At 32.2% G+C, this 19,656-nt stretch overlaps 2 protein-coding genes across 2 annotated transcripts in view; both read left to right on the top strand.

Annotated features, from left to right (window-relative positions):
• The window catches only part of LOC124363612 (Fanconi anemia group D2 protein homolog), a 56,826-nt gene extending 45,449 nt beyond the window's left edge, over positions 1–11,377 (top strand). Inside the window, exons 24-28 of the mRNA XM_046818869.1 lie at positions 908–1,133; positions 1,642–1,831; positions 3,337–3,486; positions 6,699–6,866; positions 10,996–11,377. Coding sequence (XP_046674825.1) covers positions 908–1,133; positions 1,642–1,831; positions 3,337–3,486; positions 6,699–6,866; positions 10,996–11,145 — 884 coding nt within the window. The 3' untranslated portion in view covers positions 11,146–11,377. The remainder of the gene's footprint in view (positions 1–907; positions 1,134–1,641; positions 1,832–3,336; positions 3,487–6,698; positions 6,867–10,995) is intronic.
• A 397-nt stretch (positions 11,378–11,774) lies between these two features.
• Positions 11,775–19,404, top strand: LOC124362883. The gene is made up of 4 exons (XM_046817755.1): positions 11,775–12,842; positions 16,267–16,335; positions 17,950–18,039; positions 19,087–19,404. The coding sequence occupies exons 1-4, from the start codon at positions 11,895–11,897 to the stop codon at positions 19,159–19,161; spliced, it is 1,182 nt and encodes a 393-aa protein (XP_046673711.1). The 5' UTR covers positions 11,775–11,894; the 3' UTR covers positions 19,162–19,404.
• Positions 19,405–19,656: the final 252 nt, after the last annotated feature.

Here is a 19,656-nt window from a genome sequence, read left to right on the forward strand (position 1 = left end):
GTAGTTTGTGAAATATTATTCATATTTACATATTTCAGTTTGTGTGTGTAGTCAAAATACAATTAATTAATAAGTGAAAGCATTAAATAATTGACAGATATGAAATTTAACTGACCAAAACACATATTTAAAAATTTGGTTATCAATTCTAATTTCAAACTGCTAAGTTATGCAATTTGGGTTTTCAAAAATCGGGGACATATGGATACAGTTTTTTATGTCATAACTACTGAACAATGAAGATAAGTGAAAAACATATACACCAGAACCTCCTATAATAAAAAAGGACGAGCTACTAAGCCAGTGAATACTAAGGTGTATATTTTTGGTTCATTAAGTAATGGTGTTAAATTAACCTAGATACTGACAAACAATGGTATTGATTTCTGAGAGGTTCATATGATTCTTGAAATGAAAAATTACAATTTACACATTATTTACACTATGAATTGATATGAACTTTATCAATGAGGTGATTAAAAAAAGTTACACTGAAAAGAATTACTTAAAATTAAACACCTTATGTCTTAAAGTTTTTTACACTTTTAAAAACAATACAAATATTAAAAAAACTCGTCTGTCACCAGAATGTAATGTAACTACTTGTTCTAGGATTAAGGTGATCAGTTCTTTGTTCCTGTATTTTTTGTAAATGTTGGTGTTATTTAGAATTTCTAGTACTACTTGCTATAAAGTAGTATAAAAGTAACCGAAGCCTGATCAGCTATTTGAATAAAAATTTTCTGATTCCCAAAAGCATATTTACACTATTATCTAAATTCATGTAGTAATTTATTGTTTCTTTTCAAATCAGCAGACAGCAATTAAGGTTTTAATAATGTGAAGGATATTGCTAATTTCAAAGTATTTATGGGCAGAGTACGATGAAATTGTTGTTTGCCTACAGCGTCGATCTGTGAGGAGTTGTTGAGCCGGCAGTGGTACGACATGAAGGGGAACCGAGAAAAGGGAGCTGAGTTAAATAGTCAGGCCAGTGAGCTGTTGTCTGCCTACCTCTGCCACTCCGAGGATCAGCTGGTTGCTGTCACCAAGACACTGGGTTGGCTGTCCACCGAGTCTCAGCAGCTCACTGACAAGGACGCCTGTCTCTCCACCTTCCCTGCCTTCTCCAGGTGACTACTTCACCAGTAGAGTTCATAGCTTTCAGGAAATAGTCTTGATAATTTTTTTTCATTCCTGTAGTAATGTCATATAACAATAGGAAGGAAAATAGAGCTCCTTACAGAAAAATGTAATTTCCTCGTAAGATATTTTCTTTTTTACTAATGGTATGTTTATTGAAAACACAGCATCAGAATGAGTGATCCATGCCATTTGAGATGGCAGCAGATGGTGCATGTTGAGAGTGGTCAGTGGGATAAATCACCTCAGATGTCAAAAGACAACATTATGATATAACAATTAACAAGCAATATTCTTGTATAGGCAATTTTCTAGAAGTAATGATGGTACTGACAACCTTTACCAGTACAACGCCTCCTTTATCCTAATTGGAAGGAAGAGCATGAAGAATTTTGTCGCACTACGCTCAGCCAAAACTAGGTGAATGGACGGTAAAGTCCATTTTGCTTAGAGTTGCTGTTTTTCACTTTACTGAATATTCATTTAAATTTTGTCCAGATCAAATGTACACATCCTGATCGGAGGACTGCTAAAGGGCTTGGAGGGTGCTGTAAGACAGAAGCTGGAGGAGCAACCAAGTGACAAGGAGCAACTGGAGCTATGGACTGCTCTTACTCAAGGGTTGGAGACCCTGGTCACTGTGGTCAAGGCCAACGACTCCAAACCCAACCTCAGAGCCTTTTTGAAGGTACAGTAAAAACAGTAATTGCAAACTTTCAAATAATTTGTTTTTGATAAAATGTAAAAGTGTACAAAATCAGTATGTGATAATATAATTTATGTAATAAGCCACATTCATTATAAAAGCATATTAAGGAAAGGTGTAACCTATAAAAAAATCTCTGTCATTATTAAATTTGAGGATCCCATGACTCTTGAAAGACTATAATAATAATATAAATAAATACACATTCACAGCACAAACCATTTACAGTTATATAACAACACTTTTACACCATTTACACATTATTATGATTAAAACTAATTAAAATACAATGTAGTGATATCCATTAATTTAGCAGGATTGGATCTAAAAAACAGGAACTGAATCTGTCAAATGACTAGTGACTTAAAACGGTTTTCCAATATTAAGCAACTAGTCATTTGTCGTTTTTGCAGTTATCTTTTTAATCAAACTTTTGCTATAAAAAACAGATTTAGGTAAGACAATTTGTATATCAGATTAATTGGATTTCCTCACAGTTTAATTTAATTTATTTTTTATTGAAGAATAATTCTTAATAAGTGTGCAGTGAAATTATAAAGCTGCAACACAAACGTTTGCCATTTCTGCTTGACAAATAATGGGATTTTATCTTCTACTTTTGACGTGGGAAATTTGTTCAGGAAAATGTTTGGCTACACCAATGCGTTCAGAACTACTTCCTCAACAAGACCATTTGCTTCAAACATCTGTTTATTACTCTTTTGTCTGAAGAAAGACACTTATTGCAAACTGTAATGTCAAACTAGTATTTTGTAAATTTTAATTTTATCATAGACTTGTGATTGTATCAAGTGACATCAAACTGCTTATTGACAAAAATGTTTCATCAAGTGATATAATAGCGAAAGTTTAAAAATATAATAATCATATTGATAGTGTCTCAGAGTTTTTGAATGTGAATATGTGGGTTTTTGTGAACAGAAAAATTTTACTATTAATAAGAAATGTTAAGTAGTTTTTATAAAGTGGAACCTGTTTTTTTGTTTTGCACAACAAACCCTTTGGGAAAACATTTAGTATATTTTTAAAACTTTTAAAAATAATTTTTTATAAGGCTTTACTTTGAAAATTGTTATGTCTACTTTTCTTTTTTTATTTGAAATCCTAAAAAAAACCCTAAATTGAAATACAAAAATAGATCCAACTGCATATAAATGTTCCGTGCAATGTACTGAAAAAGAAAACATATAATAGTTTATACATTACTTGAGTAATAAATATTCGACATAGGTTTAAATGGTGATATGTACAACTAGCAAAGTAGTGCCCAACATTCAAGTATTAATATTTATATTGTCAATAGCTCAAATGTAAGATAATTTTGAATATGAATAAAATACAATTAATACATTTTTCACTTGTGTATCTGATTGTTTGTATTTGTATTTACTGTGACTTATTGTTTGCTAATTTTATTTTACACGTGTCTCGATGTGAAAAAGTAAATAATTTTGAATGCACTTCAGGGTTGCACAGTTATCCTGAAGTTATTCCTGTCTCAAGGGATGTCGACTTGTACATTCATGTTCAAACATGAACCAGCCATAGTCTCACAGATCTTGAAGAAGCTGCAAGTTACCACTAGATACATACAAACCATTTGCAATTTTGTCAAGGTAGGTACTGTTACATTACCTTATTATATGGTGTAGCCTTCTTAAATTAAGAAAAAAATAATATTTTGAAAGAGTAGTGTACCTTGAAATTAGTATTAAATGAAAATAGGCTCATTTCAAAAAGAATTCCTAACCCAAAAAGCACCAAACCAACAAAATTTGTGGGTTGAATATGTTTTTTGCAGTGGAAACTAACAAATATTATCAATTGAAGCAGTACATCGATCAGTTTGAGATTGTTGTTAAAAACATGCACAGTCAAATAATTTATAACCCCAATTGTTAAAATATTGAAAAGTGATACAAAATATCCAAGTACTTCAGTAGGGATTAAATTTCTTTTGAAAAGTTGAATTAAAATATAACAGTTTTTGAAATTTAAGGGAATCTACAAAAAGTCAAAGTGTTCTTGTTTATGATTTTTTTTTAATTGTAAATTTATTTCCCCTCATAAACGATTTACAGTGAAATGACCAGCAAGAAAGAAGAAATGTGATTCACCAGTGTCATTTCCTGTCCTTGTTGAACTAATTAATTATTTTACCTTTTTCCTAAATCATCCCTCTCCTTCCAGCTGGAAGGAGATGAAGGTCCAAGGAAGACAGTTTAAGCTAATTTCATAAATCAATGGTAACAAGTTTTTTTTTTAATCAGGATTTGGTTCCTGTTGTCAGTGTGTACATGTCCTGATTAATAAAAAGAAGTGAACAATTTTGTTTGATTTAAGGAGTAATTCAGTTCCTTGTCAGATAGTAAAACCCATAAAGCCCAAACTAAATAGGAGACGGGAGTCAGATGTACATAAAAAATAGCAGTCGTGGGACTGCCGATAGAAGTGAAAACGGAACTATTAAGTTGAGAGTAATTAAAACTATATGCAAAAATTATATGAAATTTTTTATGTTTTATTTATTAGTTACATATGATGGGTTAAACAAATCATGAACAAAATATAAATACAAAGTGGTTGAAAAAAAAATTATATGAAATTTTTTATGTTTTATTTATTAGTTACATATGATGGGTTAAACAAATCATGAACAAAATATAAATACAAAGTGGTTGAAAAAATAATTAATATACAATTATCTTAATTATACATAATATTTATATTTACACAAATTTCAATGAATTCAAGTTTGAACATTATTTTCATTATTTACATCGTCATCATTAATTTCGACAATACTTAGATTATCTGTTCGTTCAATCATTTCATTGTATTCTAAAAAAGATACAATAGGTTTATGGTAACTGAAATAAGAAATAAAAATGTTTGATTGAAATTTATCTAAATATCGTATAAAAACAGCATCGATAGTCGTTTTATACTTTGTTGTACTGACTTTTCGATCATTAGACATAGTCAAACCTAATGTTTCATTCAAAAATTCAATTAATGATAAATTTTTGTCATCTGCGAAGTTTATATTAAAGTCTCCGCTTAATATCAATGTTTAAAAATATATTCGTTGTTTTCATTATTCATTTATCTGTATAAAAATATTAATATGTTTCATACTCACTTTTATACTGAAGTCAATGAATTTAAATTCAATAAATAAACAGTAATCCTTCAATTAAATAATTACAATAATAGTCAAATTAAAAATTCACTTAAATAAACAAAATCCAGTACACACAAGTTGAACTTCCCACGTGGTCAATTTAACTTTACTTATGTATTCTACACTCTAATACTTAATGTACAACGCGTCACATTTACAATTACAGATGTACTGCTACTATAACGTATTGTTGACGTGACTCACAAAATTATACTTATCCAAAAAGCGTCCAACGCGCACATAATACAGTCAGAAATAGTCGATGTATTAGTGTATACGTGTACACAGGCTACTGCGCGTGCGCTAGTCTGGCTCTCCATAGCTATAGATATACTATTATCATTAGCATATTACATTGCGTAGATTTAGTATTAGGCGTTTAATATATCATAAATAGCACAAAGTGACTAAAATAGAGTAAACAAATTTTCCAAAGATTATTAACGTTTCCATGGAAACCACTTTAGCATGTCGGTGACGCGAACCGAGGATTTTACCCTCTACCAAAACGCTCAACGCGCCTAAAGAAGTTTTCACTTCAATAACAGTTAAATGCTGGTGTTGGTGGTGTGTTTGTCGGGTGCACAATCAGCAGCTCCAGGTCAGTGTTCTAATGAGACATACATTTGAACACTGATTACTAATTTCTTAGTCGGGAGTAATATGTCATGTTGATCTTTAAAAATTGTGTGAGTATGTAATAAAAACCTAATAGCTAGTTTAACTCACAGTCTCAGTGATAATTAAAGGTGAGCATTTTGTGATTTCTCATTATCTTTTTCTTAGCTAAAAACTTACTTTTCACTGCACTCACTAATTCTTATCTTTAGAAGGTAAACGACCATGTTAGATTTCTAAGCAAAGCCTCATAGTTAGTAAAATGTATAAAACATTTAAAATGATGTAGGTTTTTTATAAGCAGTAATACATTTATATAATAATCTATTACTATTATCTATCTAGTTCTTAAAGTTTTTTTACTATTTTTACAGGCATCTACTTTTGAATTTTATAAAACTTAAACATCACAAAAGGGTATAAACCATCACAGGTCTTTATTATTTTTACTAATAATGATTTTTTTATAGTAATGATATTTAACACTGATCACAAAAATATATGAGGTTTGGGTTTGATATGTGTATTCTACACGGGTAAATTTCTGCATGAAAACCAAAATCAGCCTGCTGTTTGGTAAGTTTTAGCTGCCCCTTATAGGGTTAATTGGAAATGGCACTCTATATTTACTTTGATATTTTAAACTAGGAACAATGAAAGTATGATTTACTTGGAATTGAAAAGATGAAATATTGTATGTTTCTTATTATTTGGACATTCAAAACTCGGAATAGTGAATCATTCAATTTTAAAACTGATCTGTAAGCACTTATAAGGTGCTTATATTTTTAGCATCCAAAATGTGGGTATGCGTTATTACTTAACACATAGCTAGAAAGCGTTCCACATAAATTGCCTATACTGAACTGCCAAAATAAATTAAATTTGTAGTGTATGATAAAAATGAGCTAAATTTTAAAAAGTTATTAGCTATCAACTTGTATGAGATTAAAGTAAGTAAAAGTGTGTGTAATGAAAATGGTGTATGGCTATAATATTACTAATTGTGATGGTGTTGCCCTGTAGGTCAGTAAGGACTTGGGGTTAACTCAGTTCCTCCCACCAATCAGGGCTGTGATGGAGTCAATTCTGCTACGTGTCAAGAGCATCATTGTCATCAACAACTGTACCGATGCATTCTTCATGGGCAGCATGAAAAACAGGGATTTGAAAGGACAGGAAATACAATCTCAGGTATATCAACTCTGTTCATTTTAGTATATTAACTGAGTGATGGAATATTATCAAGGCTGTAATTCAGAGCATCCCTTAAAAGTCATGGTTCTTGCCAAATAAACAATGCAGTGAACATGTTAGACTACAATTCTTGAGGTAAAATGAAAAACAAACCAAAATAAACAAATTAACAATTAGATCAGGTTTATATTTCATGTGTAAAGAAAGAAGATCTACAGTCTGTTCAATAAGTATCAGAAATGGTTCAAAAAATAAAAATTTATTGCAGGTATCATTAAAATTACTTAATTATCTTCAAAATACATTCCTCCAGCATCAATACACTTAGTTTGACATGTCTGCCACTCGTCAAAAGCTCTCTGGAAGTCGGTTACCAGAATACTGTTGAGAACCTTTGTCTTCGCTTCTTGAACCGCCATGATGGAGTCAAACATTTGTGGAACAAGAAAAAGTCTAGTGGAACCAGGTCTAGGCCGTAGGGAGGTGGGTGGTACAATGTTGCCACGCCGAATTTCGCCAGCAGCTGCCGCACAACAATTGCACCGTTGTGCGTTGTCACAGTGAAGTATATAATTCTTTGCAATGGCTGGTAGCACACGTGTTATGCGATTTCACAGGTGTGTCAGTACGCAATATTTACGGTCATTCCAGTAGGCGCGAACTCCTTGTGAACAATGCCATACTTCGGTCACAAATGACAATCAGCATGGTTCTTATTTTGAAATTATTTTTTCAGATGCGAAGACCCCTACATGTGCCATTCTGAACTTTGACATTTTGTTTCTGGGTCATTCTGAAACATCCACGGTTCATCGTTGACAATAACTTTGTCGAGAAAATCTTCATCTTCCTCGATGCAGCCCAAAATTTGTTGCGAAATTTCCACCCACGACAGTTTTTGTTCCTTGCTCAATACTTTCGGCATCAGCTTTAAGCACACTTTTCTCATCTCAAAATCCTCTGTTACAATGGTGTGGATGGTTCTGACTGAAAGGCTGATCTCCTCACTAATAAGGGCGATTGTTAAATGCCTGTCATAGTCCAAAACTGTTTTCACTTTGGCCATCTGAGCATCGGTTCAAGTGGTCTGTTGGGCGTTCGACACTGTGATTGTCTTTGCAGCTTAAGGCATCATCCCCATGAGTGTGTTTAATGAGTTCCAGGATCTCATACATGGATTTCCCAAGTTTAAAACAAAACTTCACAGCGTAGCATTGCTCGATGGACTGCTCCATGCTGGGGTGATATGATTAAAAAAAATCACGTCACAAAAATCCTGAGTGGTGAGAGACCGCTCTTTTGAGGCCGACCCCTCTTTTGAGAGCCGCCCTTCACCACTCTGTTGAGGATACAGCGAATCAGTCCCGATACTTATTTCACAGACCCTGTACTAAGTAGCATTATAGAAAATTACTCAGCTATAATAGTAGTAAAAAGCCAGATTTACTAATAAATCTAACTTCTATCGTACTGGTCTAGATTAACATGGTCTAAATTCTACTGGAATCTTCTCAGATGTAACCAAGAAATGATGTCACAGTCTACCTTGTAGCATAAAAAATATAGATTCTTCTAGTGTTCAGTCATGAATAGTTGAACATATTTTCAATGAACATTTATTCTCAATGTAAAAATAATCCTCACTTTTGTTTAGAGAATTTGCCTTTTTTTGTTACAGCTTACTGACTACAATTTGTACCAGTTAAGTACTAAAACTGTTTATCTGTATACGTTTTTTATTTAATTTTTAATTGCTGATTGCGCAATTAAAAGGAATAAGAACATTCATTAGTCACATTAAAAATGTTATATAATTGTTTCGTTCACCTTGTACATAAAAATTAATCTTGTGTGGAAAAACTTTACTTTTGATTCTATTTTGTTTTACCATATATCATGCAAAATATAAATATAGGAAAAACTTATAATATACAGTAGTATTATACCCATATGTTACGTACGGTAATATATTTTAATTACTGTCAGGTGTCTAAGCATCCCCTGCTGTAGCCATGCAATCGCAGTTCAGTCTTGCTCACTGTTAACTCTGCAAAGTGCTTTATTTGTGATGCAAGAAATTAAGGACTGAGGCTGTGTCATTCTTGTGCCGTTGCTGTTATGTGTTTAAGCACCCCCTGCTGTAGCTGTGCAGTCGCAGTTCAGTCCTGCTCTTTGTTAACTTTGCAAAGCGCTTTGTTACGCAAGATGGAAACTAAGGACTGAAGTTGTGCCATTCTCCTGCCATTGCTGTTAGGTGTATAACATCTCTTGCTATTGCTTTTACAGTGTAGTCACAGTTTAGTCATGGGCTCTTTTAACTCTGCAAAGTACTTTATTACGCAAGATGAAAACTAAGGACTGAGGCTGTGCTATTCTTGTGCTGTTACTATCAGATGTGTAAGCACCCCCGTTGTTGCTGTTGACGTTTCAGCAAGTGTGATAACACCCAATCTGTTTGGTTTTGATTTAGTATATAACCCAAACGAAATCTTTTAGTTGTGTTTCTGTGATAATTTTGAATGTTTTCCGTAATATCTATTCTTAACTCATTAGAGCATTTTCCAAAATCATCATCCTTAAAAATTTCTGCAAAAAATGTTTCTGATAATCTGTTTTTTTGGTGTTGGTTAAGTTGTAAAAGTGGTGGAATGCCTGGTGGGAAATATTACAATTTCTAACAGTAAAGGAAAAAGGTAAATAATATCTACATGCTTCACCAATACCGAACATATACAGGGTGACGCATATGGTATACGCTGTTATCCAGATTAACGCATCCATTTAGTTTGAAACATGCCTCGTCACACCACAAAATTGATCACAAGAAATTTGGATCAGCCCCTGAGCAGATAATTATTGTCTCACAGAATTCCAATCGCCTATCGGAATCATCCTCGTGAAGCGCTTGGAATAAAGATGGTTGGTATGGCTTAAATTTTAATTGCTTTAACAGAAATCAGAAGACTTTATTCATGAACTTAAAGTACAGAATTGGTGTCAAGTAATTAGCAAAATTAAACATAGTAATAATAAAACGGTAGAGTCAATATAATTTCTTGTTGGAGGTTATGCAGGTTAATTTCTGCATATACTGTTGAGTGGGTATCGTGACACCTGGATATTTACCACTAAATTCTTCAATTATTATAGCAGTATTTTTATTATGCTCCCACCGACAACTGAAGGATATAAACTCACTGTTGGGTTGTAAACATTTTAAAAACACACACAAACAAATAACAGATGCAAAGAGCGTCACTTTACACTAGCCACTGGAACAGACAACAATGACTTACTCCATATTGCTGAAAACTTAACATTGTTACCAACCTATTGAAATAAAATATCCCAATTTATACACAAACTGACATATGCGCCACCCTGTATATTAGATTGTCAGTTACAACCTGTAAACCTAAATAATGTTAGCAAATTTATAATTTACAAATTTATGATAATCAAGACATTTATTTCCCATAAATAGGAATTCTTCTTTGTTTTGAAAATGAGTTAAGTTAATTTTATTTATATGTGCCTGTGAGTAAATATAGGTTTCTTTTGTCACATAATTTTAGGTATATTTGTATACTAAATCACCTTATTGTAATTGTCCTCATTGTAGCACATACTGAATATTTCTGAATAACTTGCCTGAACAGTTCGATGTGTACCCTTAGAGCCCAAAACCACCCACCATTTCACAGTTTATTTAGATATCTTAGCTATGTAACGCGGCTTGTACAATAATTGTCCTAAAACTGGCCAAACATGTTGAAACAAGATAAAAAAAATTATTGTACAGGTATAAATATCTGTTAAGTTTGTTGGCCAGCTTGGTACGCCATTTCATTCTAATATTGCAACCTTTTAGATTATAAAAATTTCACAACTACATTATTTACCTAGGCCAAATGAAAAAGATGTTTTTAATGCATATAACATTTTCTAAACGTTTTATCATACATAATTTTGTTGTATCTAAAACAGTTTTTTTTTTTTAAATTAAGTAAGTGTAAATCCCATAACAAAAATTATTAATATTTCAGTTATTAAAAATCTACCTACTTATTCTAACTGAGCCGGAAGGAATATTTTAGAGATTAATTGTTGATTTTAATTTTTACAGGAAACCCCACCAGAAGACGAAGAAGAAGGTCTCCAAAATGGAAGTGAGTCTGAAGCAGATAAAAGTGATGAGGATGATGAAAATGCTGGAAATGAAACAGACAATGAAGAAAATGAAGAAACCGGAGAATCAGTCAGCATCTTGTGTTAATTGTTTGTTTCTGTGAGCTATGTTTTCCCATTTGGGACTAATGAGTTTTTACAACATGAACCTTTGTGTACTTGTAAATTGTTATATTTTGTTAAGTAATGTAAGTAAAATATTTTATTTCGTTTTCTAAAAATGTTGCAATGTGTAGCATATTTCATACACTAAAAACTATAATACAATTTATATTGAGTAAGTGAGTTGTTAATAAAATATAATTTTTATGAAGCCGTCACTATGTTTTTACATTACCTTTACTCATTAATATAAGTATAATTCAGTATATAGTTAATATTTTCAGTTAAATTATGAGAAGTATGCACTGTATTATATGGGAATTTCTGTCTAGAACAAATAATTTATTATATTTAATAAAGAACTTTATTCTTCCCTTTATTATTCATCACTTTGTAAGTTGTGGCATTAGTAAAATATATCTTATAGTACTGGTATAACCGAAGAGGACTTAATTGGCAAATCAATGAGGTAAATTAGTTGTTTCAGAAAACAAATTTGTTGGGTCAGTCAGCCGATTTATTGATAGACAGGGTAATGACTTACTGGAACTTATTGTTTAAGATAATTGCTAATTCAACAACACTTATTGCCAAAAGTTTCAAGTTTATGCTACATTAGTGTATATAAGTTTCTACACAGTCTGTAAAGTAATATCTTACATGTTGTAAAATAATTTGTTTTTGCCCTAAAATACAAAGTGTAAATTTTTGATTTGTTATTCCTGATTGAAAATCATGAAGGTTATCCCCAAATGGATTGGCTTAGGGCCTGTATACTACGAGATGGAACTTGAAAACACAGAGTGTGATTCACCTCATCTCCTAGAGAACTTCCGCCCTTTGGCATTCTTGTGTAAAATAAGCCTGGTTTTACCAATAAAAAATATTTTGAAACCTGACAGCAGTTTGAGTTTTAAACTTGCCAGCTTTGAAGTGATCAGTGCAATGTTGTTAAATCCTTGCATAGGATATATTTTGGTTTCTAAAATCCACTACGATGATGACTTCAAACCCAACATCATCAGGGAAGCTGCAGCTTACCTGGTTTCCAACACCTTCTTTATGTTCGGTCAACAAACATTTTTGAGCCTCATTGAAAAAATAGATCGCTTCGACTTCTCCTTGAGTTTTTGCTCAAAACTCTGTTACTTCAAGAGTGTAAGTAAGTACGTCTGGGTGTTGATCCCTTGCATATACCCAGTTGTGTTGGTATCAGTAGTCGGCTTCTCTTTGTATAATGGAGAGTCCTGCACTCAGTACAGATGTCCACTGATGGAGCTCGTCAGAGGGTTCTTTCGCTATCAGCATCACCTACAAATTACGATCTTCATGTTCTTCTGCTATGAGATCAAGCTAAGATTCAAAACATTGAATGTAGCCTTCTACGACTTTGTGAAGACCTCGTACCTCGGCAAGAATGTGACAGTGAGCAACCACTCTCAGCTGGAGAATTATCGCCTGCAGTACGCTTGGCTCATCCAGTGCACCAAAACTCTCAATGATGTGTTCGGTTGGAGGTTCGTATTCATGTTTGCAGTTATCATCCTGAACGCTATCTGGCTGCTGTACTTCTACTACACTGAGGAAGGTTATGTCATAACTGGGTTTGATGTTCTAACTCAGATCTTTAACTTTGCTCTACTGCTCATCTTGACCCACAACACAGACTTGATGGTTAAGGAGGTGAGTCAAACTCATTACAATGTCTTATAACATAAAAACTCAAATTGTATAAAACAAAATGAAGATTAAAAAGTGATATTTTGGAATATTTATGTTACAAACTTAATAACTGTAATGTTAGAATAAAATTCTTGATACCTTAATGGTATTGATGACTACAATATAAAGTCTATTATTTGTCTTTTATGGAGGTATTTAGCCACACATCAAGAGATCCAGCACATTGGAAGCCTGCTGGGCCCATAACCGAGAGGTCCTCAGATTGTAATCATGATCTACTATCAATTTTGATACGTGGACCAAGACTTCCAGAGGAACATAATAAAATTAAAATTTCAGACTGTGACTTCACAGTATTAGCACAGCTTTGTTAATATTGATTAATTATAATTTATAAACACTGACAAACAGATCACACGGGTATAAACTGATTTGAAAACTGGCTGTTAAAGATTAAAATAATGACTGATCTACATGTTATTATATTACTGCTGCACCAAAATACCCTGATTCTGCCAAACCCTACTGATTTCTAAAGTTACATATTGGAAGAAATAAATTATAGACGCTGAATTCTTATCCATTTGGACAAAATGACATAAGCTCCTTGACCCCGACTGCCTCTGCCCTCCTATACAGGGGTTTCTCTCATCCATTCCCTGAATATTGAACTCAATTCGCATATCTATTCTTGTGTGGCTTGATATCACAATATTATAAACATTCATAAACTTTGTTCGGAGTTACATGTTTAAATTTAGGAAATACTATATATATATATATTTACCTTTATTAAAGACAATCAATATCCTAATTTATTGGAATTAAAATATATAAATATATATACAAAATATATATATATATCACTTCTCTGATGCCCTAGAAACTTTTCTGTACTGTTACAAATGCTTAATGGGACTACACTTGTTTACCTACTTAATATCACATCAAGATAGCCCATGAGGCATACTGTATTTAGATCTCGCAAGTGATTCTATTTTGGATCAGTATGTTAGAAAAATGGTAAATACTAGTAATTAGAATACGTATGATACTGCATCCTTCATTCTAGTTATGCAAATTCATAGAAAATGTTCTGGCCCCCTTTTTGATTTGTTAGTTGTGTTCTTTATTTATACTCCATCTTAATTAGAATTTTTACATGAGAAGAGTGTGCTTTATTAAGTGAAGCTCTAATCCAGAACCACTTACCAAATAACTTTAAACTAAACCCAGATGATTTATGTTAGTGTGCCAAACTGCTGTTCAGAATTTAAACCAGGATTTGAACTCAGGTTCCTGAAGTGATAAACTGGGGTACTAATCACCCAGCTAGAAGAGATTTTGGTAAAATTGTAAGAATCATAACAATGTTGAAATTCTCACACGAAACGCTATAAGTATGTCAGTTGAGGGCATCGATGTAAAACATGGATAATAAAATAAAAAATATTTGTTAAATAAAATATTGATTGGTAAAGAATTGTTAAAGTAAGAGCGGACAAAATTTCTTGGTATGTATAGGCTATTGATATATTGATAAGAAAGTACCATTTGTATTACACATGCATCAAAATATCTATTAGCATTTATTTAATAAGAAATGTATGCAAATATTCCTCAAGGTAATGGTATATTATGGGTTTAATAAATACCCCCTTCTTACATAATATGCTGTTGTGCTGTGGAGAAATTGTGTAAATAACATTCCACATACAATTTGAATGCCAATATTTGATATTATGCAGTTCCAATGTGTTTAGTGATATGATGTGTGTAAGATTGATACAATGGTTTGAAACTGCAGATTTCTATTCCCTCTTACATTTTTTGTGGGAGTAATGTTTTTTAAAATCTTGTGTGAATATCTTTTATCATATCAAAAGAAACATTAAAATTATTAAAACAAATATGTCATCACACTGATATATTTAAACACATAGGAATCATATTATATCAATAAAGTTAACATAGAAGGTATACCACTACAAAGTTCAATATTATTTTAATGAAGATTACAAAAATAAAATTTCAAAATTTACATAGTATAAGTCCAAATTAGAATCACATATGTGTCTAACTGTTGTTAAGTATAAACAATTTCATTTTGTGAAGTGTTGGTGAAGACAGTCTTGCTGTCAAGAGGCCTCACAAATAAAAAGTTAAAGTTAATATTGGTTGTTGTGATTTTTTTATTCAGTAACTGCATTATAAAAAAACCAGTATAAGCTCCATCTTCAACACAACAAATAGATCTAAATCTCTTGAATAGGATTATGTTACACATTAATAAAAGGTGGAGATTTACTGAAATCTGCCAAGTTTGTGTGTTACAAGATATCAACAATGCATTTTAAAGATTGGAATCTATCCTCTTTTTCTGCTTTGTATTCTTGGTGGAAGTGAGTAGGTTTTAATGGAAAAGACATTTTTTATACTTCCACATTAAATTTATTCAAATTTAATGTGGAAAATAATTTTAATAAATTTAATCTATCCTCTTTTTCAACTGTAAAATAAATCTTACGGGTAAGTAGACGTAAACATTAAAAACAAATTAATGTATGGGATGAACTCACTGCAGTCAATGTTGACAATAGAAAACTTTTTTTACTTTGAGAACTCAAGCATGTACATGAAAGGAGTCCAGGGTGGTTGAAGCACAAACCATATCATTGCACAAAATAGGTGCTGAGAAAAACATTGCAGTGTCTTACCTGCTTTGGTGTGTGAGGTTATGTGTTGTTTAGTGACATGGTTTGTGCTTACTCTAACTACTCTGAACCCTCAAGTCCTTGAGGGTACCAATATCACAAATTGTAACAATCAAAGAAATCTCAAACAAAAAATTTCGAACACACTATGTCTCTGAGATTAGAAAGAAACACGTATGGCTCAAGTCTTTTATCCTTCTCCAGGCCATCGCTATTCAGGCGACAAGCTCGATGCCACAAAAAGTATCGATATTGCCGTGTGTACAATAAACCTGTTGTGTGCAGTGAGAGGGTTTGTGCTTGTGATAACCACTCTGAATTTTTCGATATACAACTTGTTCTGTTGTCTAGTTTGACCCTATGCAAGTTCAATGCCTTTTTATTTGACTAGTTTTTAATTTTTGCAGTTGCTTAGCTTTATGCCTCAAGATTTTTTTACACCTGAAAAGGAAGGTGGATTCCAATCCTCATAACATTGTGTTTTATTTTGTAACACATAACAAGGGCAAATGCCTAAAATCTTGGTCTCCTTTCAAACCATTTTCTCAAATGTGTTAATTAGTAGGTCTTCATTTAACAATCATAATTATCTTCTTCCAACTGTTTTCCTGCAACCAAATATATTTAAAAGAAGATTAAAAGATTTATGGAATTGGTTTATTTGTTGTACCAAGTTTTGGAATGTTCCAATGATTTTACTGTAATTTTAGAGCCAGCGAATAGATGGTTACCTCATGGAAATTCCAACTCAGGATCTTGATTGGGCAACAACATTTCAGGTATGTTTTATATTTTCCATTAAGTCTTATACATATAATTATTTTTTGTAAAGATGCATAAATTCAAATTATGTAATTAATCATATGAAATTTAAAAATATTCCTTTTTACAAGTTATAAAACTGTTACTTAGAATAAAAAAAATTTCAAAACTTTTTGTCAAAGTCTGCACATGTTTATCAAATAATACATAGCCTACTTGTAGCAAATTTTATCCCGAGTACAGATGTATGTAATGTTATAGGGTTCTTTGAAAAATTTATTGTGTTTTTCAAAACAAGAAAACACTTGTGTTCTGTTCTTAACTGGAAGAAAAAGACACAAACAGCCATTTTGAACAGATTATGAGAATTACCAAAGACCACTAAATATTAAGATCACCACACGGGTTTCGATTGCTATAACTTTATTTCACCGGTAATAGTACCAGTCGAACTAATTCAACCGGAGCATGTTGGCTGTTATAATTTGTAATGTGGCATTTAGAAAACGATGGTTCTTTATACTTACAGTTTCAAGAGTTCTGATTAACTATCACTATTACTACCACAAGATTTGCTTTAAACCATTTAATAATAGCACATATAGCACAAGCCAGCCATTGCCTGATCTTGTTCTAAAATTTAGTTTTCAAATTTGTATTGCTATACAAAATAGTTGTATAATATCTGTATATAATATAGACCTACAAGGCATATTAAATTTAAAATCGTTTATTGCTCCAACCAACAGCAAAGTACAGAGTACTGACCCTTATGGTGGTTAGCCCTAGTGAAACATTTTAGAAACCTTCGTTGTCTTTGTTTGTAAGACCATCTGCTTTCTTTTTTGTAAATATGATACAAAACAACCTTAGTTTTTTAATTCTCTTTTAAGCCTCAGCTCTTAGGCTATGCTGGCTTCTTTAAATCACTGTGGCTATTATTCTATGATTGGACCTCCCCGGGATTTGAACCTGCGATCTCTTAGTTAGAGAGCTGTGACTATACCCACTAGTCTACGGAGGAGGACTAACAACCTTAGTTAATTATTTGTTATGTCATAAAACATGTAACGTTTTTAAGAGGAGAACATGTCGAACAAAATCAAAGGCTTTACTTGTCAGTTAAGGTAGTGGATGTAAATTCTGTTTTCAAAATTCAGAATAACATATTCTGTTATAGTATCAACTGTGCTTTTATTGTATTTTTCATTTGGAAGAAAATGGAAATGGAATTTTCCCTGCTTATCTAATCTAAGATGTAGTCTGGATTGATTTGTGTCTAAGATTAAGTGGTTAGTTTACATATTGGCAAACTTAAGTTAAGTTGATGAGTGTATTGTGTTAGTAATTTATAAATTAAACAATAGGTTTGAAAATATAGGTACAGTAATGATTTACATAAATAGTTGGTCTAGATTAGTATGTACCATTGAAAATAGAGAAATTATTGTTTACAGATTTGTTAAATCCTCACAAACTAAATTAAATATTAGTTGTAACAATAGCATTTTCAGTAAATAGATTTTTACCAAAGCCTGTATAATTTAAGCAGCTAATTTCAAATCAAATGAGTGAACTTTTCTTTGGCCTAATAGAAATGATTTTATTACTTCTAATTTAATAAATTTCAGCTGGATCATACCTTTCACCAGTGTGAAATGTTTCAAGTGCACATGTCAGCAAGTGGAATGGTCTCAGTTGAAAAATCACTGCTGTTGGGTGTAAGTAAGCCAGCTATATCTTACCTTAGTTCTATCCAAAAGAGGTTAGTTTGTTCAGTAGTTTTTTAAGATTGTATGATGAAACATTAAATTAAGGCTATTTATTTAAAAGACAGGAGTACGCTACAACATGTGTAGTGTAACAGATTTTGGTGAAGTTGTAAGGAAAATTTCAAGTCTAGTTCATTTTATTCTTGAGATGTCTTATGGACAGACATACAACCGGAAAAGAAATTTTTACAGCCCACAAATTGAAAGAAGAAAAATTGTGCCAGTCTAAGAACTGATAGGCTTCAATGAAAGTCAGCTAGATCTCATGGGTGGAGAAACAGTATGCTTGGAACTCATTTTCGTCTATGCAGAAATAATGTTTTATGTAAAATTGCATAAAAAGTCTGCAGATTATTCTTGAAGTATCATAAATTTTTGGTCATTAAGTTTGGCTTCATAGTACTGTTTAAAAAAATAACACTCTACAAACCAAGTGATGATATTGCATGCATTGAACTAGTTACACTAAATGTTACTGGGTCACATGTTAATACTTCAAATGACTACTAAGTTTGTTTTTAAACTTGATTATTGAAAATTTTCTTGACACCATCATAGTAACCCATAAGACCAATGTTGTTTGCTAATGCACAGCCTAATCCCATAGAGTGATTCATACCATCATCAAAGTCGATGTTGCCTACCAGAAGTGTAGTTTTGTGCAAGATTTTAAGTCTATAAGTTTGTTTGTTCTTGAGATATCGTGCTAACTGGAAATTATCTCCTATGATTAATAGCTCTGTATTTGACATTTCAGATGACTGGGTAAATCACTATGTACTACACAGTCATTTTTCAGATGACTACCAAGGGATCCTTAACATGGTAAATGCTTCATGTTAGAAACTCCTTAAGCTCTGTATTTGATATTTCAGATGGCTGGGTAAATCACTATGTACTACACAGTCATTTTTCAGATGACTACCACTAAGGGATCCTTAACATGGTAAATGCTTCATGTTAGAAACTCCTTAAGCTCTGTATTTGACATTTCAGATGGCTGGGGCAATCACTATGTACTACATAGCCATTCTTCAGATGACTACCACGGAGGGATCCTTCACATGGTAGATGGGTTCATGGTAGAAACTCGTTTTACTCAACCACATGTAGTATACACTGGACAAGCACTCCAGATTACTTTAAAGTGATGCAACTTAAAACCTTAGTTTTTTAAAATTTTATAGCCATAGCCTTTAAGATAATTTCCCTGAAGATATGAAATAAAAACCTTTTAAATCTTTATTTCAATAATACTTGGTATTATGTATAATTTTCTTTATAAAAACAACAATATTCTCTAATATGCTACAGTCTTTACCCTCAGTGTTATTTAGTAAATTGAACAAAAATATTAAATAGCTTTGCACAAAGTTGATTTGTTTAATTTTGATTTTGCCTTTATGACACAGAAATAATCTTAGAGTATTGCAGTGTAGAGTTAAGAATTGGCTATACTGATGGCTGTTTTGTTTATGTACAATAAGAACACAATTAAAATGATGTATCTTTCAAAAAGTTATCACCAAACATACTAAAGTGACTAATATGATTTTAAGTAAACCA

This window comes from Homalodisca vitripennis, chromosome 5, assembly GCF_021130785.1.
Source record: "Homalodisca vitripennis isolate AUS2020 chromosome 5, UT_GWSS_2.1, whole genome shotgun sequence".
Lineage (NCBI taxonomy): Eukaryota > Metazoa > Arthropoda > Insecta > Hemiptera > Cicadellidae > Homalodisca > Homalodisca vitripennis.